The following is a 27,019-nucleotide window of genomic DNA, read 5'->3' on the forward strand; positions in this document are numbered from 1 at the left end:
CATGCCGCTCATTTGCCAGAGACAAGCTTCAGCCTTTGTCAGCAAATGGAGCATCCCTCCTTCATGCAGAAGCATTCTGCACCGCAGCACTTTGTGTAACAACTCCATAGCATCAGGAAGAGTTAATAAAAGATACTGCAAAGGACTGCTTACAGCGTCCCACAGGAGCAGGGTGAAAAAAAGCAGCTGTCTCCAAAGAATGTGATATACCAACCTGCCTGTGTGTCACCTCACACTTACCTTTCCATACCTCTGCATCTCTAAACTGGTTAGGTCTAGACTATGCCAAACACCATCTGACAAACTCTTCTGATAGTATTTCCGCTATGATAAATTGGTTTACTAAAACCATAATAAAATCCATTTCAATACCTGCTCCAGATTCTACTTAAGAGATTTAAAAGGTTGCTAAATACCAGTTGTTCAGTGAGGAGCTGGAAGCATACAGACAGCATTTAGGCTTGCCAGTACTCCTGGGAAGTAGTCAGACAGGACTGGAAGGGCAGAAATTTTGTGGGAGAGCTCATGAAGAGATAAAGTAACAAATCCCACCACACTTGTATTCAAAACTTGGAAACAAGAGAGGGAGACAGCTGAGGGCTTTAGGATAGGATCACAGCCTGTAGGCACTGGCAGGACTTCACAGGGTTCAAGGAGTGAAAGAGGGGAAAAGAACCCATTGAGACAGAGCCACTTTCAGCACAGGCAATGGGAACTGATAATGAAGGACAACAGGAACTAAACAGAATGACTAAAACTCCAATGCTTTATTGTTGAGCTCAACATAAGGTTAAACAATAGGCATGTTTGAAGCTTGACATCCAGTAGCTCTCGGATACAAACTACTGTGGTACCTCAGCAAACTCATAGAGATGCAAAGAAAAGCCACGTGAATGCTGCAGGCTCCCAGGAGCAGGGCAGAGAGCAGTAGGCAAGCAGGTTAGCGCAAGGAATGGGAGGGGGATGGAGGATAGTGCAGGATTATCCAGTCTAGGCATCTGCCTTCCCTAGCGCAAATTAACCAGCTAATTTCCCCAGGCACTCGCTACGAAAACAAGTTTCTCCTGAGGCTAATTCACTGCACAATGTTATATTGCTGCTCTACAGAGCTCCTGTGAATTTATTCCCCATTTCTGAGAGGAATATTGCTCTCACCAGCAACTGCAGAGTGCACCCAGGGAGACAACGGTGGCTAATTTTGATTCTTATAGAGGGAAAGCATGAATCTCCCTTCCCTTGCCCTCCCTCCCCAGCTACCCATTGTGAATTAGTGTGTAAACAAGTGGTGTTCATCCCATACTCACAGCTGACGATTTTGTCAAGAAACAGAACCTCTCATGGGCTGTCATATATAGCAGATGGATATCACAGCAGATTCTAATTTCATTCCAGTCCCAGATGGACTTCTTGCATTTTGCCACAAACCCACTTTTTCCTCTCATACAGTATTCAGACCTGCACAGGCAATGGTAAAGTTGTCGTACGTCCCTGTAAGTGTTCAGTAAGGTGTCCACTTGGGTGGACAAGGGCATGATCTGCCTGCACAGATCTGCTGCCAATTGACATGGGATTCCAATTCATTGAAGTCAATAGGAGAGTTTTCACTTTTTAATAGGTTTTAATAGAGTAAATTTAAACAATTTTCACATGCAGAATTCATTCCCATATCAAGCTCCACTTTCTCCTACAATGTGACTGATTTGGGAAAAAATACACAGTGTTTCAACAACTAATTACAGCAAAATACAGAACAACTCAGGACATCTGGAAGAAGCGATCAGGACTGTGGTGGCACAAATTCTGCAGATCAAGTGAAGGTGGAAAACTCACCTGGAACTTCATTCTAGTTAATACTTCTTTGTAGGTAATATTATGTGAATACTACTAAATGATACATCTCGTTTTCAGGCATACCTACTCGGGGGATGGGGGGGGGGGGGGCGGGGAAACCTCAGGAAGGAAAATCATATCTAATATTTGCAGTCTTCCAGGATCTGCTCTCAGGGACATTTCCAACTGAAACACAATAAAGCTTGTTGCTATTACGTTCCTATCTGCCTGGAAGAACAGCAATGCATCAGAACAGGGTAATGCTGCTTTGTTCTGGTGCAAACCAGAAGGCACAGGGTATTGCCCAGGCTCTCCAGCCTACCTGGAGAGCCTAGGAATCACAACTAATCAAAAAGAAGGCAATGAAACAGGAATAGAAACTGCTTGATAGCAACAGTGAGCTCTAGGCCTACAATTTTCCCGTCTGACGTGTTCTTCCTTTCTTAAGAGCAGACTCAGGAACAGATTTTCTCTGGCTGTTCACAGTGCTGTTGGATCACTTCGGCAAGGTCAAGACACCTCAAAATTCGCCATTTCTCAGCAGCCAGCTCCTCCTTGGATACCTGGTCCAGCAGTTTTTTGGCAAAGAGGTTCTGATCCTGCATGAAAAGGCCCACAGTAGACCTTGGGGCTTGAGGGAAGTCCTCCAGGCAACCAGTTGTGAAACAGAAGTTGATTTTCTTTTCACGTCTCATCCCTGGTCCCCTTTCTTCAATCCAAGTCAGAGGTCTAGTGTGGAGAAGAAGGGAAAAAGAAGAGTATTTATGAAGAAATTGCATCAAGAGTTCTAGTTTATGCTTTTTTTCCTCAGCATGTACCAAAAATGCCCCAAAAGATGCACTGTGTTTAAATTTCAGTCATTGCCTATTCAGGTAACATGTTCTAACTATCATGCCTTGTGGTTACAGAGTTGAGCACCAGGTAGTAGTCATAACTCTGCCACTGACTCATGCCATGACTTTCAGCACGCTATCCAAGCTCTCTCCAGCTTTGTTTTCCCTATGCAAAAAGTAAAGGCAGCTATGTCTAACCATCTCACAGGGAACAGGGAAGTTTAACGTGTTTATTTGTGGTCCTGGATGAAAAGGGTAGTTAGACATCCAAATATTTGGTGCATGATTCGTAGTTAGACATCCAAATATTTGGTGCACAATTCAACCATCACCTAAACTCTCAAGGCCCTCAATGTCTAGTCATTCCTCCAGCAGGAATAAATCAACATGATAGCTGTACACAATGATGATGCAGGTGATACTGTGCAAGCTGAACACCACCGCTTTGGGACGAGCTGGACAGAGGGAAGTTCACCCATGCAGACACTGGCATCTGTGCTTTCCAAACAAGTTTCTTTCTCCTCGCTAGGAGCACCAAGTTGATCGTAGGGATTGCACCATACGCCGTCCATTTTGCCTGTTTCACCTACATAGACTCTAGGCAGGTCTTTTTCAATCAGAGCAAAGTCCTGCCTTATGCCAATGTGATAGCGACAGACTCCAGGCCAAGCACTGGTGGTATTGGCTATTGACTGGCATAGCTCACACATCCTCGTACTCTTCTCCCCAACTTCCCAGTCTGACTGAGAAAAGAGGAGCCATGGTACATGCTGCATCACTTCAGGGGCCTTAACAGACTCACTGGTCCAAGCCCGCAAATGGTTGCTTTGAGACTTTGAGGAACAGTCCTCAATGCCAACCACTGCCATGATCTTCCCTTCCTGCTCTTTTGTCAGCTGCCTGAACAGTGCCATTACCTTACTGCAGCTCATTCATCAGCACTCTCTACTGCCTGTGTTTAGAGGATGCACATCATTTTTCTTACTTGGTTATTGATGGCCCTTTCACAGTCCTTCATTGCCCACTTTAGTCTGCCACTCACAAATTATGAGGGCATCAATAGCATGGAAAAATAAATTCTGCCTCCAAGTACTGCCCATTAAATCTTCAATATCATTAGATCTGGAAAGAAAGTCCTTGTTAGTTTACCCTAAGCACATTCTGCAGAGCACTCAGCTTAATGATTCTGCATCTCTCATCTTTTATGCTTTAGGATCCAATTTCTATATTCACATCATCATATCAATTACTCTTTCCTCACCTATATTGCCTCACATCCTCCTCTACAAATTAAGTATGGTGAGATGAATGTGATTAAACAGAATAAAAGAATCGGAAAAGGAAAAAGGACCCAAATCACAGTCTACAAGAACTCACTGAAAAAAGTCCTCAGAGGACTAATAAGTGCACAGAGAACACGCGTTTCAGGAAGCCCCAAGGCTAAAGGTCACTGCATGCCAGAAAGGTGCCCCAGGACCATTTCACTCAGTGTTTTCTGTGCTCTCATCCTCCTTCCCCAAGGTGTTGGCTGTTGACCTTGGACATTGGTGGACCACTGGGCAAGCTGGGTTTTACTCTGACAGAGATGTTTTTGTGTTCTTATGATAGCAAATAGTCATGGAGGGTTCATGTTCAGCCCACTGTTATTCAAAGCTGCTTTATCTCAGGTATGCAGGTATGAAGAAACCACTGGGCAGGCTCAGACAAACTTCTCCACCATGTAACAGCGGGAAGTCCATGATATGATCCCAGTAGGCAGTGTCAATGCAGGATCACCTCCTCGGGGTGATGTAGAGCAGATGCACACCAGTGATCAGGCTCAAGTGTATGCCGCCTTCTGCTCTAGCTTGGGGAAGCCACTGAACTAGAAGCACAATCATGCAGAGTGGGCAGAATATAATCAAAGTGATTAAAATGACTGATTTAGATCAGTGAGCAGGAAAATGATGGGTTTACTAATAGATTTATCGTCTTCTGCAATTACATTTTTAGTTATTTTCCCAAAGAAAGGGTGATTCTACTTGACTGGTAACAAAAACACATTAATTTTTAATTGACAATAACTTCTAAACTAAAGTTAGTCCCTTTTTTGCTACAAAGATATATGTAAACTGCAAGTCTACACATTATTTAAACAGTTTTGTAGCTTAAGAAACAGCTTTGTATTTTATGCCAGAAAATTGTGAAGGACTCCTGGGTTTTTGGTAAATAATTTACTCGTTTTCATTAAAGATTTGTATCAAACTATTGCCTGACTAAGGACGTAGTTAGTTAGCTTGAAGCATTAGTAGCGCTACTTAGAAGCCATAAATCCAACATTTTTGGTAGCTGAATAAAGCCACTTTAAATAAGTTGGACAGTTAAAGAAGAAAACCAAAGTTTAATCAAACACTAACAAACTTTTACACTGACTTTGTACAAAGCAAAAGCTATCTCCAGTGAAGAAACTCTCCTGATTTTCTGTGGTCATTCTATCTTTCCAGATTTCAGACTGGCAGAGCTGTTCTAGGTACACTTTACTCAGATATTGGAAAAGACCTTCTGCTTTTCTGATTCCCTCAAATTTGTTTCCTTAATAAAGGAGTGGGCCTAGTTGGACTGTATTGGCTCAATAAACCAAAATGAAGAGAATACCCTTTGTACCTGCAGAAGAATTAAGCTGGTTTCATGCTTCAAAGAATTCTGGGTCCACTTAGATTAGTATTTTATGCAGCAGCTTCTGCAGGAAGCAAGTATTACATGTTTTATTTTTGAGGATGCTCAATTTGAAGCTATTTTATTAGACTCTACAAGCTTAGATCTCAATAAAAACACCTTTTCAAATGTTTACTGTCAGAATATGTGTTCATAAAACGTCTTCAGTTTCTTTTAAACATCTTCCTTTACACACTCTGAAAAGGCCAATATTTTTATTTACCATGCAAGCAAAAAGGGGCTACTCTACCTTGGATGGGAATCAGACAATTAGACCCTACCTCTAGCTAACATCAAAAGAGATGTTTCCCAAATCATTATCTCTCCAGCTATTACTGAAAATGCTTTTTGACATTTACTGAACTCATGATCTGTGATCTCAAGACAGGAATTTCTGCAGTCCCAAACCAGTTGTAGTGTCAGTAGGGGTTTGGCTTTTCCTGGATCGCTCAATGTTTTATCCCAGAGACTTTCAGCCTCAATTGTCTTGGAAACACAACAGAGGCAGAGGTCATCTCTCGGATAGCTGGGCAACAGGAGTTAACACACCTCCAAAATCCACCCAGAGACAGACAAGCAGCCAGCATGGGCTGTGCAGCAGAGACAGACTAGCCTCTGCACAAATCCCTGCTTAACAAGCAGAACATAGGCTCTGCATTTTGCACCTGCTGTATTTTCCAAGGCAGAAAATGGGCTGAATTAACCTGATTTCTCAAGTTTAGTGTATTCATGTTTTTCAAAAAAAAGGATGGGATAGCTCTCAGGAAGGGTGCAGACCTTTCTCATCCATCAGAACAATAAAGATTGAGCAAATAAGAGCAGTAACACCACTGCCACTACTGGGCCATAACTTCACTTGGCAGAGAGTAGGCCAATTCTCTACTGCTGTAACTCCACTGACGTCAATGGGGGAAGGTCACCAGGAAATATGGCTCCACCACCAAACAGAATACAGGAACACTATAACTTTCCAGCCGGTGTAAATTATCCCAGAGACACAAAGCTGACTGTTCCCGAGGTCATTAAAAAGCTCATGGTGACATAACACTTACTGACCCATACAAACAGCAAACAGTGGGCTAAGAAAAACAGGTACCTGTTAGCAGTGTAGAGCAGGACAAAATCAGAAAGCCAGAAACAGTTCTCTACCTGGCAAATGTACATAGCAGCAAAGAACTGCCTAGGAGACAGGACGGCCAAGGAAATGTTTAAGCCACCCACTAGTTCCACCTGCTGGAGTTAGTTCAAAATCTCACTTTATACAGATCTTTACAGCTACTCCTGTTACTGGCAAATTGCTGAGAGAGTAAACAGAGCTTGTATACAGAGCTCTGCCCTCTCACAACTGCATTTTAAAAGGAATGGAAATGATGTTTTATTTAAAGAGAGAGAAGGATTGCTAAGATAAGATGCTAATCCCATGATAAACTACAGTGGGCTTTGTAGGACTGGTTGATAAACTGTTTAACAAGACCCGTGATGAAACTAACAGTCCAAGTGAGCCCTGATTATCCACTCCCCAAATATCATGTCCTTCAGGTTATTATTTTTTAACTAAAAACTTTGCTAAAATTCTTAAAATAAGCATTCATGCTTGATTTTTTTTTCTTTTTTTGTTTGTTTGTTTGTTTGTTTCAAGTGTTCCAGCACTATAAGTGCAAGAAAAAAGGATAATTTATTACAAATGAAGACAGGCCAGAGTATTTTCCCATGAGGGTCTTATTTGCCCCTGTTCTCCCTAGCTTTCTCACCTGCATCTTGTCACACGCCTATGAGGGGGTCATCTGTCTCAAAGGCAGAGCATGCTATAGGGAAAAACAGGAAAAGAGGAGTGGAGGGAAAGGAACAAATTGTTCCACCGCCATTCCTACCTCCCAGAAAACACACAGAGCTTGGTTATCCTCTCCATACTCTTTCATGTCAGACAATCCTCAAGTTGTATCTATAGCATGCAGTAAACTGTCATCATAAATAACCTCAACCTATCTGAAAGGACAACCTCCATGTGGATGACTAAACTGGAAGGTTTCCAGCAAAATACACCGTCAGGCCTTGGACCAAATTGATAACTCAATCCACAGTATGAAACATAGATGACTGGCTTCATGGTCATATAATAATTAAAAATATAATAATTCATAGCCATTAAAAAATAGGCCATTTCAGGGGCTTTAAAAATATACTATTTGATAGTAAGGCTATTACTACCATACAATAAAAGCAAGATCAAACTCGTTATTATAAAACGCATCATCAAAAGAGTTTTCTGCAAGAAAGTCACAGGGCCATGACTGGAAAAAATGACAAAGTAAACCCAGTTGCTGGATTCTCACTTGGCCTGAAACACTTGGGCAACTAAATCAGAAAGACAAGAAATGGGACCACGGACTGCTGTCCTACTCCAGGAAAAATGAGGAAATTTCAAGACTGCAGATTAGGCATTAGTCAAGAGCAAACACTGCATGTTGGCCTTTCAGTAGTTTATTATACTTCTGCTCAAAATGTGTAATTTTCTCTTCACCTACAGCTATTACTATATATTAGCACAAGCATTATAATGTCATAAGCTAAGTATTATAACTAGTGCATTACCTCTCCAAACAGTCATATATTTTCAACCTTTAAAGAAAGGTTAGCTTTCAATGTACAGCTAGAACATCTGGTGTTAAACAAAAACCATCCAGCCTCTGAACAATTTTTCAGAGTGCAAGAGAAGAGTCTTTTGGTCTTGGGCATTATGGGCTCATTCCTACATTCTAACATCAGAAAAGAGCTTTTAAACCTCCTTGTACCCTTCAGCAGACGTTGTGTGGTGGTGACCCTTTTTACTGTGATTACTACAGGAAGCATTTTTAGGTCTGTTTCTCTCGTATGCTTTCATGCCAGCAACCACCCATCCTGTTTCCACAAGAGGAAGAGAGAATGCAGAACTCCTCCAGACAATACCTCAGGAGCCTCACTCACCTGCTGCCACAGCCATTACTCACTTCTTGTTTGTTGTCTGAAAATGAACAGTCATTCTGGAATAATTCTTATCCTCCTGCTTTACTCTGGTAGCAGATGTAACAGTGAGGTCTCCAAAGAGGTCAATCAGCCAAGTCAGTCGGGCAATTCCACTGAAAGCTGGGAATCCTGCTTTGTTTTCATCAAGGATGCTACCTGGGGCAACACCAATGGAAAGACTTGAGAAACAGGAAAGCAAATAACGCCCTCTATGTAGGAAAGGCTGAAGAAACTGCAGTGTTGTAGGCTTAGAGACCAGGGTGTAGAAAGGCCAGGAGTGGATAGATGGACTGAGTAGGAAAGTCAACAAACATGGTCAGCCTTGAAATAGATCGGTTGGTGAGATATCATAAAGAACGCTGCACAAAGTACACATAAAACAAACCCCACAATATGCTGAGGACAGGAGGGTGTATGTGGATTCAACAATAAAGCAAGGAGAAAACAATGGCTTGAAAATCTCTCCCAGCACTTCTGGAGCTAAACATTAGTACAGGAGACTAAAGGTCCCAACCAGAAACTGGGACACTCCCTCAGAGCACATCCACCTCTCTGAGGCCAGCGTGAATGAGAAACTGGTCACTATCACCAAAGTACAGAAGGGATGAAAAACTGCTGTCTCCTCCATACAACAAGGCATGGGCTTGTGTCCAGAGGACAGAAAGAGATTAGCAAAGCAACAGCCCGTAGAAGGCAAATGTTAAGGCAAAGGTGCTATCCAGACAGTTCTGTAATTTCATGGAAATATCAAGAACTCCTTCCTGCATCTCTAGTCAGTTCTTAGACACTCTCCATCTAAAAGGACTGAATGAAGCCTGAAAAAACTGGTGTCCCTGTGGAGCATGTAGACAAATCCAGATGGGCTTCAATTTTCTCAAAGCTACTGACCTGTGAAATGCAATGTTCCCTTCACCAGGTCTTTCCCAGCAATCTCTTTTTTCAGCTGCTTGTACTCTTCCATCAGAAGCTCAATGTGCTCCACATGGAGTACTTTACCTGCCATTAAAAAAAAAACCAACCAAAATAAAATAAAAAACAACCATGCCAAAAATCAGGACAAACTAAGTAAGATCTTTCTGTGTGAATCAAAGACATGTACAAGCAATACAGAGTTCCCCAGCAACCAGTGGGAACCAAAATGTTCTCACGCATGACTGGCAAAATGATATCAGGAAGAAAATCAAACACGGGCCCTACGCCAAGGCATCAATACAGGTTAAGGATTTTCAGGAGGTAACAAATATTAAGACTACAGGAACAGCAGCCCCTATGTTTAACAGAAACTCTGTAATGAAACCCAATAGCCAACTAAAGCAGAAACGTAAGTCTGCAAATCAGAAGACGGATTAATTCTTGGCCTCTTTCCTGTCACACTTCCTTGTTCTGCATTTTTCCTCCCAGGGTGGTAGGAAAAAAAGGCAGGGATAAAACAGCATAATACTCAGAGCCAGGCTGTAACAATATGTAAAGGAGTACCTCCCTAACTGTAATTAATCGGGCTACATTGAAATAGAGGCCATCCAACACACACCCCGAATGCAGCCCCCATTCAATATGTGTCTTTCTGGAAGGCTTCCAGGAGAGTAAATTTAGGCTGTCAACAGAAACTGCTGCTGCTTCAAGAGATGGGGAATAAATTCTGCTCAATGGGAAGACATTTGGCAAGCAACAAGGCAGTAAAAGGTGTTGGTACAGGAAAGAGCAAAGCAGAAATCCTGTACCTCTGGGGTTTTAGGACACAAGTCCTAGGAAATTTTTAAGCAGCACTAGTATAAATAGTGCAGCTTGTCCCAACAGTTTGCACTTTGCTCCTGCCCAGCACTGTTCTGTTCCTTGCAGCGCCACTGGCTTCAACTGAAGTCCCAGCTTCTGATCCTTGAAATTGCAGAGATGGGACCACAAGCTTTCCAGATATAAAAAGACTTTGCTTAGAGACAAGCTGTCTTTCAGAAAGGGATGCCTTGCTGGCCTACAATAACATGAGCAGCCATGAGCAGCCACAAGGCTGAGGTACTTAATGCCTTCTTCGCCTCAGTCTTTAATAGCAAAGAAAGTTGTTCCTTCTGTTTACAAATCCAAGAGTTAGAGGGGCAGATTGAGGCTCCCGTGATCCAAGAGGAGGCGGTTAGAGACTTGCTTGCCCAGCTAGACGTCCACAAGTCTATGGGGCCGGATGGGATCCACCCAAGAGTATTGAAGGAACTGGCGGATGTCCTTTCCAAACCCCTATCCATCATCTTCCAGAGGTCCTGGCTGACTGGGGAAGTTCCACTAGACTGGAGGCTGGCTGATGTTGTGCCCATCTACAAGAAGGGTTGCAGAGAGGATCCGGGGAACTACAGGCCTGTCAGTCTCACCTCAGTGCCAGGGAAAGTCATGGAACAGGTAATCTTGAGTGCTATCATGAAGCACACGCAAGAGAACCGGGTGATCAGGCCCAGTCAACATGGGTTTACAAAAGGCAGATCTTGCCAAACTAACCTGATCACCTTCTATGACAAAATCACTCAACTACTGGATGGGGGAAAGGCTGTGGATGTAGTCTTCTTGGACTTCAGTAAAGCCTTTGACACAGTTTCTCACAGCATTCTGCTTCAGAACCTGTCAGCCTCTGGCCTGGACAGGCGCACACTCTCCTGGGTTGAAAACTGGTTGGATGGCCAGGCCCAGAGAGTGGTGGTCAATGGAGTTAACTCCAGCTGGAGGCCAGTCACAAGTGGAGTTCCTCAGGGCTCAGTACTGGGTCCAGCTCTGTTCAATGTCTTTATCAATGACCTGGATGAAGGCATCGAGTGCACCCTTAGCAAGTTTGCAGATGACACTAAGCTGGGAGGAAGTGTCGACCTGCTGGAGGGTAGGGAGGCTCTGCAAAGGGATCTGAACAGGCTGGACTGCTGGGCCGAGACCAATGGGATGAGGTTTAACAAGACCAAATGCCGGGTCCTGCACTTGGGGCACAACAACCCTATGCAGCGCTACAGACTGGGGGAAGAATGGCTGGAGAGCTGCACAGAAGAGAAGGACCTGGGGGTGCTGGTTGACAGCCGACTGAACATGAGCCAGCAGTGTGCCCAGGTGGCCAAGAAGGCCAATGGCATCTTGGCTTGTATCAGAAATGGGGTCACCAGCAGGTCCAGGGAGGTTATTCTCCCTCTGTACTCGGCACTGGTGAGACCGCATCTTGAGTACTGTGTTCAGTTCTGGGCCCCTCACCACAAGAAGGATGTTGAGGCTCTGGAGCGTGTCCAGAGAAGAGCAACAAAGCTGGTGAGGGGGCTGGAGAACAAGTCTTATGAGGAGCGGCTGAGAGAGCTGGGGTTGTTTAGCCTTGAGAAGAGGAGGCTGAGGGGAGACCTTATTACTCTCTACAACTACCTGAAAGGAGGTTGTGGAGAGGAGGGAGCTGGCCTCTTCTCCCAAGTGACAGGGGACAGGACTAGAGGGAATGGCCTGAAGCTCCGTCACGGGAGGTTCAGGTTGGATATCAGAAAAAAATTCTTCACAGTAAGAGTCATTGGGTACTGGAACAGGCTGCCCAGGGAGGTGGTCGAGTCACCTTCCCTGGAGGTGTTTAAGGAACGGGTGGATGAAGTACTTAGGGACATGGTTTAGGGAGTGTTAGGAACGGTTGGACTCGATGATCCAATGGGTCCTTTCCAACCTTGTGATTCTGTGATTCTGTGATGTGTGACCAGCACATCACAAATGCTACAAGCTAGGAGAGCTGTTTCCAGTGTTATTCTCAGGGAAAGAAAGGACAGGCAAGCGCACAAGTCCAACGGCTACAACTCATTACGTGCTGCACTATCACCACAACAGATCTCTAACTGCATTAGTGACACAAGCAGAGATCAGTTCTTTTGTGTGAGGGTAAATGTACCTTACTCTTCGCCTTGACATTTGTGCGTTTGTTTCCCTATTGGCACACGTCTTAAATCCCAGACTGACACAACTCTGAGACAGGCATACTCCTTTGTACGTCATGATTAACAGCAGACTGGAGCCCTGCCCTTTAGTTTGATGCCTCTGGTGCTACCAAACAGGTGATACCATTTACACTCTTGAGAACAAATGCCATTACCTTTCCGTTCAGCCATCTCCCAGAGCTCATGGGCAGCCTTAGCAGACAAAGCCATGGGGTACTCAACAAGGACATGCTTCCCAGCTTCTAAAAACATTCTGAAAGGGATACAAGATCAGTCTTTAAAAAGTGTACCACCAAAATATCTCTCTCCCTGTGTACTTTCACATTCCCACAATCAGCCCCATATGGAGAAACGCATGACGGGGAGTAATAGAAACAAATGGCAAATTTCTAGCAAGGATGGTGCATCACATGTTTTAAACCTAGAAGAGCTGGGGTTTAATTCTCCTTTTTCCAGAAAATTCCCTCACTCACCTACAGCAAGTCACTAAAATGCCACAGCATCGAGCACTGCAATTTCTAATTTCTAATTTCTGGACACTTCAGTGGCTGGAGTTGGGCACTGGAGTGAGGAAAGGCTTTGAATCCTGTTTTAAACTGCCTGTGCACCAAACATGGGCCTAGAGGTGCACAGTTGGAATTACCTGGGAAATGAATACATCATATATTCTACTCTCTTCCAGGGCTTATCGAGTGCTCTAGGGAACTCGCTACCATTCACTTCAGACTCTGAGTGTGGCTGTCTCTCCTTCATTGTCCCCAGCCTCTCCTGCAACAGCTTTACACAGCTCTTCTATGTTTCCAAATTACAGGAGAAAATGTGGGAAAAGGAGCAAAACCACACTTCAAAATACCTGATGGTCTCTTCATGGCTTCTGTTCTCTGTGCTGATGAAAGCTGCGTGGATCTCTTTGCTTCTTAGGGCATCTTCCAGGCTAATCTGCTTAGCCTCATTAATATTGCCAAAACTTCTCCTGTGTATTTGGCACAAAGACAACCAGTGCATAACCATCACAGTCCACTCCTCCCAGCTGCACATTGTGCAGCACTTAGAAATTTTTCCCATGGACAACTGCCTCACTGAGTGCAACCAGGTCAGAAAATAGGCATCTTGTTATCCAGGAAGGGTACAAGCAGTTACAGACAAAAGTCGAGTACACAAACAAGGAAAATAGGTCAAATTGTAGATGGTGGTGTGTGCACAGAAACTGTCCTGTTCTTGAAGTGTAAAGTTTGTTTTGGTTTGTTTCTTTTTTTTTTTTTGTTTTGGTGTTTTGTTTTTTAATAAGCATCATTACAAAAGAGCCATTTTAAAAGAGTGACTTAAAAGAGGACAATACTTCTATGGGAGAACTTTTCCCCACCATGCTGGACAACATGGGCATCGAGTTGGAGGGCCATATTCAACTGCAAGAAGTATGGACAAACATGAGAAGGACAAAGCAGATGCTTGACTATGATGGCTCATACCTTGCAACACACACCCCATGTCAGTACTAAGGGTAAGGGTCTCTTGGCCACCACCCTGAGCACATCTCCACCTGAAAATGAAGCATACACACTGCCCACGAAAACCCTTCGCAGTAAGTAAAGACTGGAGCAGGCATCTTGACAGTGTTAGAATAGGTGACAAATGGTATTGGCGTAGGCCACAAGCAGGACTTGAAAGCAAAGAGAGGCAATGTTTGCATGCAATTGGAACGCAAAGAGGAAGGTAACATACACAAGCAAGCTGTCTGTAAACTGTGCATTTGGACAGCACTGTTTCTTCAGCAGGAGTAGTGGAAAATTCAGGGTTGCTCAGGGCTAGCCATAGCACTAGCAAAGGCATCAGGGAACCAAGAGCGTATTTGGCAGGGAGATAAACTGGATGACCTAATGGGTCCTTTAAGCCTCAAACAACCCTGACTGCATGATTTAAATATAGCTGGAAAAACATATTCACAGTTGGAGATCCATACATGTGCTGCCTAACTATTTAAAACCTTTATGGTCTGCTGTTATGGGGCAGGAATGCTCAGAGGGAGGTATATGCATAACACAGCCCTGCTCAATTTCCACAGCTCCAAGCTAGTGTGAAAAAACATCGTTGCTCTCTAAGAGGCAATCTTACTCTATGTACTATATTGCAAAATTCTCTTTAAAGACATCTACAGGTTTGGTATTTGGTATAAAAAAAATTAGAATTCTAGGATGAAGTTGCAGCATTTGGAGCTTTACAACAAAAAAATATTTTTAGAAACTTTATAAAACATCTGATTTTTTTTAAGCATTTCTACAAATTTCATGCAGACATTAGCTCATTAGTGTAATTATTGTCTGCACTGTCCTAAACCTACAGGAAATTTCAGTCAGACAGAATTGCATTTCTTTTTACCACACATATCCTGCAGTGAGAACACATCTCAGCTTTTATTTTATTCATTTCTGCAAGTTATCTCGCTTAGGTAAGCTATTTGTTCCCTCTTGCAAAGCTTTCTGCGCTCATTTCCTAACAACCGCCCAGAATGACAGGCACATTTGCATAAACTTTCCCCTTTCAGACAGCCTTAACTATAAGAGAAATATAAAACTTTGGATATCCATCCTCTGCCTCCCTTGAAATAATAGTTCTTCACAGGGAAAGGCATGTGCACCAGAAGAAAGAAACATTACAACATCCATATTGAACATGCTAAGATGAAAATTCTAACCTGGATACAAATCCAAGGAGTTTCAGGTGCTCAGAAGGGCTGGAAGGCATTGGATTCATCAAGTCTCGGATCCGTGCTAAGCCAGCAATTCCAACTCCAACCACCACGGTCCCAAACATTTTGTTAATCTGATCAAAGTTAAAAAAAAAACCACAACAACAACATTTCTTTCTTTTAGTGGGGAGAGGAGCAGCTGGGAAGGGAGGTGTGAGGATGGGTTACTCTGCTTTCGTACAAAGCCAAACCTTAGCCAGATGTCAGCAGCCAGCTAACAGAGATGAGATGCTATAGGCTACTGAGCTCACTTGCAGCCCATTGAAACACAGTCAAGTGCTTCAGCCCATCACAGGACTGGTCTTAAGACTTGTATTTAACAGCTATTATATCACAGCTCTGGCACAAAGTTCTTCCTTTCCGTGAATACAAGAGAGATTTCAAAAGTGAGACATTCTTCTATTTATATCACTGCTTCCATGCTGGAAAGGAGCCAAAATGTTCTGCAAACCCAGCAGGGCTTTATATAAACCCCGCTGACTTCCCGAGTGTCTGCAGCACACCCTGCTCTGAGCTGCCACATGGACAGTCACAGGGCACAGCAGCACAGCTGGAATACTTTGGAACAGGAAGCAAAGAGCATCTTTTCTTCCCTCATGTAACTGCTGGCAAGTCCTACAATGTCAGGATGCAACCGACCATCTGATAATTTGGTCAAGATGCTTGCTTGACATTTCCATGCATGAAGAAAGCTCTGCCATCTCTTTAATGACAAGCAGGCATGCCCTCAAGATTTATACCTCCCACAAGCACATTCCTACTGCGATTGCATCATACGAAGGATGAGCCAGGCACTGCACTCACTGGCCACAATGCTGGGCCACTGCTAATAAATTCTTCTGCTGGTTTTATGATTTGCCATAGATTTGCGCAAGCACCGGGCACCTGATGTAAGCTTTCAAACCTGCGCTATTGCATCACCCTGAGGTCTAGGAACACTTTGTAAAGTAGTTTTAACATTTATAGAAAAAATGGCCTAAACTCAAGCCAAGTCAGCTCCTTGGTGATTTTTGTTCCTTCTATCCTATAGCCCCATGTCTCCAAATTCTGTTTCCTCTATTTCAGTGTTCTCCTTCGTGCCACTACCACTCCTTTCACCTGAGAGAACTCTTTTGATCACTTGCACTACCTTTCTGCAGCCCTTCAAATCTTCCCAAGATTTAAATGGAGAGACGGACAATCTCATTTCACTCCTTCTTGTGACTCTTGTTTGGCAGGATCACGGTGCAGCAGCACAGCCATAAGTGACTGTTCTTACAGTGCTAGAGGTTAACAGCTGCTAACGAACTACATCAACTGGCACAAAGGGGAAAATAAAAGTCAAAAAAGACCCTCTCCAATCACGTCATGTCTGAATTTTGCTTTTCTATAAGCTCCTGCCTAGGTATATATTCCTGTCAATGCTGTCTGCTTACTTCATACATGGAAGAGGGCTACAAGGGTAAAACACACAGCAGCATGTTTAAGATAAAAGAAGAAATGAGTGATAATGGAAGAGCTCTCCAGAGGGATTACAGTGACATGCGATTACCAATTATTTGAGGTATAATGTGATGACACTGCTCACCAGGAAAGAGAAATGTATAGGGCTGAGAGAGGGGGATAGAAAGATGTGTGACATAATCACACAACCCATTTTCAGTTCCGCCCACAGGCAAAATTCTGGTCTGGGCTCTTAGTTACACTTGCTTTTCTGTATGGCCAAAGAAATTGAGACTTGCAGAATTATCTCGGTCATATGTTTGAGATGTCACCCGATCCAAACCCCACTCAGCCACACCAGGGCCACATTGAGTTCTGACTGTTCTCATGGATGGAAATCCAGCAAGCTTCATAGGTCCCTGCTGCACTGCTTGATTGCCCTCAAGATTTGAAAGAAATCTCTCAGCAGATGCTCAGGTTGCTGAACATCAACATTTTTGCCTCTCCTTTCAAAAACTTCCCCAGTTTCAGAAACAGCAAGAGTTTCTTCTCAGTATTTACTCAGATTTCACTGCACACCTCCCAGAATAGCATGGCTCCAGCTCTGCTACATCCTTCCACCAGAAAGCTGTAGGCAGCAAGAACACCCTCCTTTACTCTTCTTTTCCGGAGGCTTGACAAACCCAGTTCTCTAAGCCTCTCCTCATTCATACGCCATATGCTGATCCAGCCCCTGTCTTGGTGGCTCTCCACCAGACCCTTCCCTGTATTTAGCTTATTTCTCATACCAATGTACACAACACTGGACACAGCACTGCAGGTGTAGGGAGGTCCTGTTGGCTTCATAGTTGGCCTTTGCCAGAAGAGCATGCTGTGACCTGAGGTTCAACTTGTTCAGCAGCGTCCACAGGGCACTTTCTGACTTTCCAGCGAGTCCGTTCCCAACCCACATGGGTACACAGGGTTATTCTGCCCTGGACAAGGGACTCTACATTTGCCTTTGCTGAACTTCCAAGATGTTCGCCTGCTATTTCTCCAGCATGCCCCATTCCCTCTGGTACACTGGCTACCCCCACAATTTAATTTCATCCACAGACATGCCAAAGCTGCTCTTCATCTTACCATCCAGGTGCTCAATAAAGACATTTAACAGTACTGAAGAGAAGATGAGTGCAATACTTGCCCTTTTCCAGTCAGCAGGAACCTGCCCTGATCGCCAAGTGGCTTTGCAGAGACATCAGCCAAGTTTCTCAGCATCCTTCGATATACCTTGTCTGGTGCCAGGGGCTGCTGTACACGCAAGTAGCTCAAGAATTCTATCACTGTCTTCCTCTGCTGTGGGCAATGTTACATTCCCACAGTCTTTGTTAGCAGACTCAGAAAACCAGGAAGTCTGAGGACAGACTTTACTAGTGAAAGCCATGGGGCAAAGGGATAACTCTCTGTGGTCAAGCCCCCATGGCCAACTCTCCACAGTAGTCAACCCTCTGTGGGACAACTCTCCACAAGGACAACTCTATGCGGGAAGACCTGAGTGTGAGGTTGGTTTTTTTCTTCTCTTTTATGAGGGAGAGGTGGTGGTTTTTTTTTTCATTGAGGGACTATGGACACAGTCTCCCACCATCCCAGCATCCTCCTCAGACTTGGGCACCTGGGAATCTGTAAAAACAGCAGTTCCTATCACTGCATATGAGTTGTCCCCATGCAGAGGTCCTGGACAGCCCTTCCCAGCTTGTGCACTTTCTCTTTGAGTTTGAGTTCAGTCAAAAGGTCCCTGACAATCTACACCAACTTTCTGCCATGCTTAGCTCTGTTTGAAGCACACTGGAGCGGAGAATGCTCTGCGGAAGTCATCCCTGTAGATCAGCCCCTCTGCCCCCTTGCCAAGCAGAAGCATCAAAAAGCCAAACAATGGCTCTTCTGAAGTGCATGGTTGTAATTCTTCAAAATTCAGATCCACAAAGGGCTCCAGGGTGAATCAGGATCAGTTCAGCAGAGGTTTTGAAGCAGCTCAGCCAGAGAGCAGCTGATCAGGAGCTTACTTTAAGTTCAGAAATTTTCAAGGTACTGGAGTGTTAAGCTGTTAATATTTGCATGCTGCCTTTAGCAGGAGTGGGAGTCGCACAGCAGACAAATTCCCCTGAAGCTCCTACAGTTACTGGTGAGCTACCGACCTGTACTTCAATGAAGTGGAGAAGCTGGGGAGCCCACTACTTTCTTCTACTGCCATGAAGAAAGAAATCTCTCAGCAGATGCTCAGGTTGCTGAACATCAACATTTTTGCCTCTCCTTTCAAAAACTTCCCCAGTTTCATCTGACAAACATCATCTGACCACCCCAAAAGTCATATTTAAGAGAAGCAAGATAATTTCAACCTAGGAACAAAATCTATCGCTAGGCAACCTGCTGCCATAGCAACCAGCCATTTGGTCCAGGTCAAACGTTTGCAGACTAATATGGTATCCGCATAGAAAGTGACAGCTACTAAATGTACATTACAGAAACTTTGCTTATGCACGTAGATAAAAGAAAAATTGCTACACCTGCATCCCTGCTACTGCTGTTTTTTACTTTCATTTTGTTCACACAACGAATCCTGGAGATGCTCTGGGAGAAAAGTAAGTTAGATGTTTTTCTGGAACTGTCTTGAACCAGGTAAGAGCAGAATAGAGAATACTCATCTGAGAGGACAGACGAATATATGACAATTTACTCCTTAGTACAAACCTTTACATTAGGGTAACGGCTACAGTTATCTTTCAAGTGCAAAAATGATGAAAGAGGAACCCCAAGCCATAAACTTCTGTGCCTGCCTTCCATGCCTTCTTCTTAAGATAGGTGACCTTGGTTTAAGCTTTGACAAAAAGATTTCAGAGGCATTTTCAAGTTAGCCGAACTTTGGTTCCTGTTGTACTGAAAAACTGTAGAGTAAGTGATATAAAAGTAGACCAGCCAGCATCCAAAAGCAATCTTCTCCACCCTTTCCCAACTCACTGTACGAAAGCAAAGAGTCTGGTGAGAAGATTAGAAAAGGATGTCCTTCGTGCTCAAAGCTTGTGACTGAAGAGTGCCTCCCACTGCCCAGCAGCAACTGAAAGACGAACCCTGCAGGACACTGAGAAGCAGCTCCCAGAAAAACATCTAGCTGAAGAAAATAATTTATCCTACACCAACAGATCACTTTTCCATCACCCTTCTGTTCTCTATTGAGTTTTCTGTGCTTGTGCTGTGTATTTCCTCCATAATTACACACAGACTACCCTGTATAAAAAGAGAGTGCTCAGCATCCAAGTATTCTTGCAAGATTTAGCAGTAAAACAGGAATATTCACCAGCAAAACAAGCAATGCCCAATGATTCATCACCCTGCAAATGCAATTCCCCAATGCAATCACAGTGGAACTTCAGTTGCTACATCTCAAAACTGCTAACACTCACAGAGGAAAGATTCAGGGAATTGAGGCTTACCGTTTTGTGCAACATTGCTAAGGCCATGCAAAGTCAGTGCAGAGGCAAGAAAAAAAGGCAGGACTTAAGAATTATCTCCTCTTTAAAAAAAATTTTCATGGCCTATCTAGCCAATACAGGATTAGAACAGCTACCTCCTGTCACGATACAGAAAGCATTTCAGTAAGCCTCGTGCATTCTCCCTGAGGTTTTCAAAGTCTTGTTCCCACAGGTATGAATGGTGACACGCATCTGATATGAAAATATTTTACAATTAATGTCACCTGCAAGACTATAAGAGTGATGTGGGAGTCTTCTGAAGCACTCCCAGCCTGGTCTTTTTAAGTATGCTACTTCAAATGACAAGCACTGCCACACGTATCTTCAGAGCGGCAGAAACCTCACAGATGAGTACTTAATCTGAAAATACTGCTGCCAATGTTAGTTCACTTTTGCATAATCAACAGCTGAACCATTTCGTTCCCACAGTAATTCTTCAGCAATTTTCACCCTCTCCAGCACCCTCTTCTACATCGGTCAGATCTTTGCTTACATTACATCTATAACTCTACCAAACCTGAGTGCTGACATATGTTGTCATTTCCTCTCTGCCACTCACAAATACACAATTCAATACCCACTGACCTGGCAGCCACCTCCCACTTATCTTAAGAGTAAAGGGGGACTCATATAGCCAGAGACTGGGATACAGGGGCAGCAAGTGGAGCGTCTGAGCCTGGCTGCTGGAGGGATCTACCTTGTACACATGGACACACATAAATATTCTCACCAGCAAACCTCCACCCTGCTCAGCCAGAGAGGGGAAGAGGATGTGGCTGCTGTTGCTGTCTGTGATCTGCATAATCGGCCAGGTACAAGCGCATATACACATAGAATCATAGAATAGTGAGGGTTGGAAGGGACCTTAAAGATCATCTAGTTCCAACCCCCCTGCCACGGGCAGGGACACCTCCCACTAGATCAGGCTGCCCAAGGCCCCATCCAACCAGGCCCTGAACACCTCCAGGGGTGAGGCATCCACAACCTCCCTGGGCAACCTGTGTCAGTATCTCACCACTCTCATGGTGAGGAAATTCTTCCTAATGTCCAGTTTAAATCTGCCCCTCTCCAGTTTATAATATTCCCCCTGGTCCTATCCCCACATGCGTTTATGAACGGTCCCTCTCCAGCTTTCCTGTAGGCCCCCTTCAGGTACTGGAAGGTTGCTGTAAGATCTCCTTGGAGCCTTCTCTTCTCCAGGCTGAACAAACCCAACTCTCTCAGCCTGTCCTCGTAGGGAAGGTGCTCCAGCCCTCCATTTATCTTTTTAGCCCTCCTCTGGACCTGTTCCAACAGCTCCATATCCTTACACTGAGGATTCCAGAACTGGGCACAGTACTCCAGGTAAGGTCTCACAAGAGAGGAATAGAAGGGCAGAATCACTTCCCATGACCTGCTGCCCATGCTTGGCCTTCTGGGCCGCGAGTGCACATTGCCAGCTCGTGTTGAGCTTCTCATCAACCAGAACCCCCAAGTCCTTCTCTGCAGGGCTGCTCTCAACCACATCATCCCCCATTGTGTACTAAAAATGGGGATTGCCCTGAGCCAGGTGCAGGACCTTACACTTGCCCTTGCTGAACCTCATGAGGTTCTCAGGGGCCCACTTCTCCAGCCTGTCCAGGTCCCTCTGGATGAAATCCCATCCTTCCAGTGTGGCAACTACACCACTCAGCTTGGTGTCATCTGCAAACTTGCTGACTGTGCACTCAATCTCGCTGTCAATATCATTGATAAAGATATTGAACAGCACCGGTCCCAGTACGGACCCTTGAGGGACACCACTCGTCACAGTCTCCATCTGGACTTTGAGCCTTTGACCACTACTCTTTGAATACGACCACCCAACCAGTTTCTTATGCACCATACTATCCATCCATCGAATCCATACCTCTCCGATTTAGAGAGAAGGATGTTGCAGGGGACCATGTCAAAGGCTTTACAGAAGTCCAGATAGATCACATCTGTCAGTTTACCCGTGTCCACTGCTGCGGTTACCCCATCATAGAAAGCCATGAAGTTGGTGATACAGGATTTGCCCCGGTGAAGCCATGCTGGCTGCCATTAATCACCTCCCTGTCCTCCATGTGCTTTAGCATAGCATACATAGTGTATACACACACTCTGTGTACATCTGCTGGCAAGGAACACGTTTTCAGCTTCACTACTCATTGGATCAAGGACCACAGAGCTGCACAGTCCCTCTCAGGCTGTTGGATTCAACCTGCTATTTTCCCCTAATACAAACAGGGCTGGACTGAGGAAGCAATAGCAATCTTTGCAACAGACTTGTAGATTAAGTATCATAGAAAATGTTTTCTGTGTTATGGCAGCAAAGCCCTCAGATAAAGGTTGTAGCATCTTCCTCAACAGAAGTTTTTAGGGGTACACTGGACAGACAGCAGTAAAATCAACAAGTTCAAACCTTGAGGTCCCTTCTAGCCCCACCTCTCTGATCTCAAATACCCAGAGCCCTGGCAGACGTGGCACTGAGGGTGTTGGTACATGTTACAGCCTGTGCCACCACATGTGCCTTGAGCAGAGAAAGCAGAAGCTGAACAGCATGGCTTTTGTGTTTTTATTTTCAAAAGGGAAGAACTGCACAAATGCTGCAATTTAGTAGCTTGTTCAAAGGCATTAACACCCTCCCTTCTAAAGGAAACCACGTAAGTACTTCCACCTTTATCTGCTGAACTACCTTTGGGAAGCAGACCCAACGCAGGCCTCACTAATACCAACTAAAGGTAGAACTTGAAAAAGAAAAAAATGAAATTGAGGAAAAGAAAACAATTGTTTAAACGTGCAGGCACAGTAGTTGTTCTGGCTCTGCCTTTGCTGCAACCAAGAGATAAAATTAAAGCCCTTCTGCAACAAAGAGACAATCAGGAAGGCAACGCCCAACACTCTCTTTGTTACTTATCTTTAAAAAATGAATTGAACATAAAATGAGAGTCAGAAACAGTCTCCACATTTGAGAGGAAAACAGCAGCACCTAGAAGCTGTACAGCAACCACATATTTTTCCTTGAGAGTTATTTGTTGTGGTGCTAAGTAGCAGACCTCCCCAGCATCTCTCTTCTCTCTCAGCCCCATCTCCCTGGTTATCACCACACAGGCCACAGTTTCTTGGCTTCAAGACACCAACTCTAGAAGAAGTTTGCTGGCAGAAAACAGTCTCTTCTCATCCTGACTGGCACCTCTGTACCTTGGAAATGGCCACAGCAGCCCTTTCTTCCTGACTTTTAGATGCCATTTGAACAATACTCCTGCATTGGTATATATCTATATGCAGGGTTATTTGCTTAGGCTTTCTGATTAAATTCTGGGTTTCCAGCTGGCTGCCAAGCCTGAAGTTGATATGGTTCTATTGAGATACGGCCAGATGCTGTGTTATAGCTGCCAAACAAACACCTTTACTATATACAGAGATGGTTAATAATAAAGGGGTGCACTTGTAACAGATACACTGTCCCCGGCATTAATACTGAAGTAGAAAGGAGAGTTTTTATTAAAACATACTTTTGCAACTTAACTTTTACTGACTCCAGAGTCTGCAACGGTCCAGACTCCTGTCACAGTGAAGTTGCTCTCCGCAGCCTCCAACTCCATACTTGCAGCAAAAACACTTCACAAAACTAATACAAAACTGCGAGAGGTACCGGAAGAATCTGAAGACCTGTTTTTAAACACATGAAATAGTCTACTTTGTGGAGGACTAAATGACAAGTGCTCTGACATGTGCATGAGTAGGAATAATCACTTTGTCCTGTTCTTCCGTCTGTGGTCACTCTTTGTGGTTCAGATTTAGTTGAGAGTCTGAGGAGAGAAAATCAAGGCAAATAATGCTTCTGAGATCTTAGAATCCTAGAACAGCAGGATAGAAGGGGCCTCAAGGATCTGCTCCAGTCTTTCTTGGCAAAAGCAGGGTCTAGACAAGATCGCCCAGTAGTCTGTCCAGCTGAATCTTAAAAGTGGGGAATCCACCACTTCCCTGAGGAGATTATTCCAATGGCTGATTGTTATAGTGAAAAATTTTCCTCTGTGTCCAGTTGGAATCTCCCCAGTAATACTCGTCACCTCACTGCTTTTCCACATGACTCCCTGTAAAAAGGGAGTCTCCACCTTCTGTGTAGTCATCCCTTAAATACTGGAACATGGTGAGAAGGTCTCCCCCAAAGTCTTCTTTTCTCATGGCTGAACAAACCCAGTTGTTTCAGCTCTTCCCACATGGCTGGCTTACCAGTCCTTTCAGCATCTTTGTGGCCCCTCTCTGGACCCTCTCCAGCCTGCCCACATAATTTTTGTACAGCAGGGACCAAAATTCAACACACTATTCCAGGTGTGACCAGGCAAGTGTGGAGTAGATGGGATAATGACTTCTTTATCTCTACTAGTGATGCATTTGTTGATGCAACCAGCACCTGGTTGGTGTTCTTTGCCACAGCAGCACACTGTTCACTCATCCTAAGCCTACTGTCCACTAGGACCCCCAGGTCCCTCTCCACAAAGCTGCTCCCCAGCCAAGTAGATCCCAGCCTATGCTGCACTCCTGGATTATGTTTTCCCAAGTGAAAGACCTTACACTTATCCTTCTTGAATTTCCTAAGGTTCTTGTTAGCCACTCTTCCAGCCTAACGAGGTCTTCCTGCAGGGTGGCTCTCCTTTCCGAAGTGTGCACTTCCCCACTCGGTTTGGTATCATCAGCAAACTTCATCAGGGTAGACTTCATCCCATCATCCTGATCACTTCGTAAATATGAAACAGCATCGGGCCCAGTATCAATCCCTGGGGGATCCCACTTGTGACTGGCCGCCAGTTTGGAAAGCAGCTATTTACCACCAGAACCCTTTATGTAGTTCTTGACATCTCTGGCCAATTTCAACTCAAGCCAAGCTTTTGCTTTTCTAACTGCATCTCTTACAAAAACATCCCCTTAAAAATAAGAAACAACCAACTTTACTTCTAACCTTAAGTTTCTAGGAACTGCTCTGGAGTGAATTACAGACAGTCTTGTGAAACTTCTGTTGGGTAAATAAACAATCCCACATAACTGCAGCCTCATCACAGCTATTCTGTAACTAAAACACTGCTTGTATGTTGCTTAGTCATACACTAATTAGCTAAAAGAGCCACAAACAGTCCTAAAAAATTAATTCAGGCTTTAATGTGCTATAACAACTTTTGAAAGTGAATTTGCCCATGGTGGTAGAAGAAAGGACTGTTTTAACAAGTGACTGTCAGTTATTTTGGAGTAAAGTCCAATTTTAGATGAGTACTCAGGAGAAAGAGTAGTGATTTGGAGCTATCAGCAATTGAGAGATCCTAATTTTCCATGAGATCAAACATTATTGCTATAGTACCAGTCTATGCCTGAACACAGGCTGGATAAAATAACACCAAGTAAAGGTAAAAATGGTACTAGCTCAAAGGGAAAAATAAAAAATAATAATAAAAAAAAAAACCAGGCATGAAACACATCCTCTGCTGCTTTTTTGACTTAACACCCATGTAAACAATAAAGCTATCAGAGCTGAACTCTGCCACCTGTGGACCACAAACCATGCCCCCTGGCTTCCCTGCAGAACAATAAAGCCACGACAGCAAAGTGTCCACGTGGCTAAGCAGAAGAACACTGAGACCTGCTTAAGCACCTGTTTCATACAAAGAAACATACATTGCCATTTTGTGCTGACTCTTACACTATTTAAAATCGAGAGCTTTTCATGTGCCATTACAGAAAACGGGACTACTTACCCATACCTGCATTTTTGGGGAAACTTCACTTGGAGCTAATCACAAAAGGTGTAGCTGACAAGGCAGGGAGCCGAGATATGCCAAATAACCTCAGCACGTTCCCTCCTCTCCCTATGCTGCTCATTTTGGTTTTGCTGTGTCATCTCCCAAACGATGTTCCTCCACCTCACTTGATAGATTCACAAGTGCTTTGCAGGTAAATGCCAATGCCAGGAATGGCTCCCGTGCCTTTGCTGTACTACAAATCCAAGGGATGATCGATAATCACAGAAAAATTATCTGTCTTCTGAATTACTACATCTGCCCCTGAATTTGCCTGCCAGTTACTGCAGTGCTTTCTACGAGCTTTTTCTTCTCCAGAAGGCCTAATGAATGCAGAGCTGGGCTAGGCATAAGCAGGCAGCTGTGTTTGCAGGCTGTAGTTTCTCACCGTTTACTGGGTTACCTCCAACAATCAAATCTCATCCCCTTTCCCTGCCAGTCCTCACAGTTCCAGGAAAGGGGAAATCTCTCTTCTGTACAGGACTCTTGGACCTACTGATGCAAGTGCAATGTAAGAAGCAGGTATTATTAAAACCTCTCTTCTTCGCTGTAGGAAATCCCACACAGATCAGCCATCTAGAAAAAGTGGCTATAACTAAGGTTTGTATTGAAATATCTACAGAAAACAATGCCATATAATGCACAACACAAAAATATTCTTGTTCTTTCCTATCTCCTGCTATTAAATTGATCTGAAACCCAAACCCTACAAGGAATTATACACATGCCTAGCTTTAATCGCAAGTAATCCCATTTATATCAATGACAGTGCTCCTACAAGTAGGTTAAGAAATAAGAGCTTTTGCTGTTTACTGTAATATTAGTAGGTGCAAGAACAAAATACATATCTAGCCACAAGTATGGTCTTTTAATATCTTTATGGACTCAACCCAATAGATGATACCTATCTTCCGGTCCACTGAAGGTCACTGTATCCCAGATCTGTAACAGGCCGACCTATTTTAAGAATTCCCCAAACAAAAAAAGAACTCCTTCTACACAGTCACCATAAAGATACCGCTTACCCTCAGAGATGAAACCCTCTGCCTCCATCGCTAGCATGATGGGAACTCATAAGGCAAGAGGCCTGCCCTATGCTCTCTTCAAAGCAAACAGTATACAGAAAAGGTTTTTTTTAGCCAACTTTCTCTTTCCCTACACCAGCCACAACATTTTCATCCTTCTAAAATAAATTGAGAAGGATAGAAAGTTTTTTTAATAACTAGATTGAGGTAACTTGGGAAGTAGATAATGTTTTGCATAATGT

General features: G+C 44.0%; 1 protein-coding gene across 5 annotated transcripts in view; it reads right to left on the bottom strand.

Moving 5' to 3' along the window:
• Positions 1 to 775: 775 nt before the first annotated feature.
• Positions 776 to 27,019, bottom strand: part of BLVRA (biliverdin reductase A) — a 34,615-nt gene continuing 8,371 nt past the window's right edge. For 2 of the 5 annotated variants that reach the window (XM_054059119.1, XM_054059120.1), the window contains 6 exons: positions 14,979 to 15,106; positions 13,140 to 13,259; positions 12,442 to 12,539; positions 9,249 to 9,356; positions 8,345 to 8,516; positions 776 to 2,559 (listed from right to left, as the gene is read on the bottom strand). In XM_054059119.1, coding sequence (XP_053915094.1) covers positions 2,286 to 2,559; positions 8,345 to 8,516; positions 9,249 to 9,356; positions 12,442 to 12,539; positions 13,140 to 13,259; positions 14,979 to 15,097 — 891 coding nt within the window. In that variant the 5' untranslated portion in view covers positions 15,098 to 15,106 and the 3' untranslated portion in view covers positions 776 to 2,285. Of the gene's footprint in view, positions 2,560 to 8,344; positions 8,517 to 9,248; positions 9,357 to 12,441; positions 12,540 to 13,139; positions 13,260 to 14,978; positions 15,107 to 15,223; positions 17,621 to 25,716; positions 25,738 to 27,019 lie in introns of those variants that run through there. The other 3 variants (XM_054059117.1, XM_054059121.1, XM_009568471.2) reach the window with 3 other exon arrangements.

The sequence above is a fragment of the Cuculus canorus genome, chromosome 2 (assembly GCF_017976375.1).
Source record: "Cuculus canorus isolate bCucCan1 chromosome 2, bCucCan1.pri, whole genome shotgun sequence".
NCBI classification, from domain to species: Eukaryota; Metazoa; Chordata; class Aves; order Cuculiformes; family Cuculidae; genus Cuculus; species Cuculus canorus.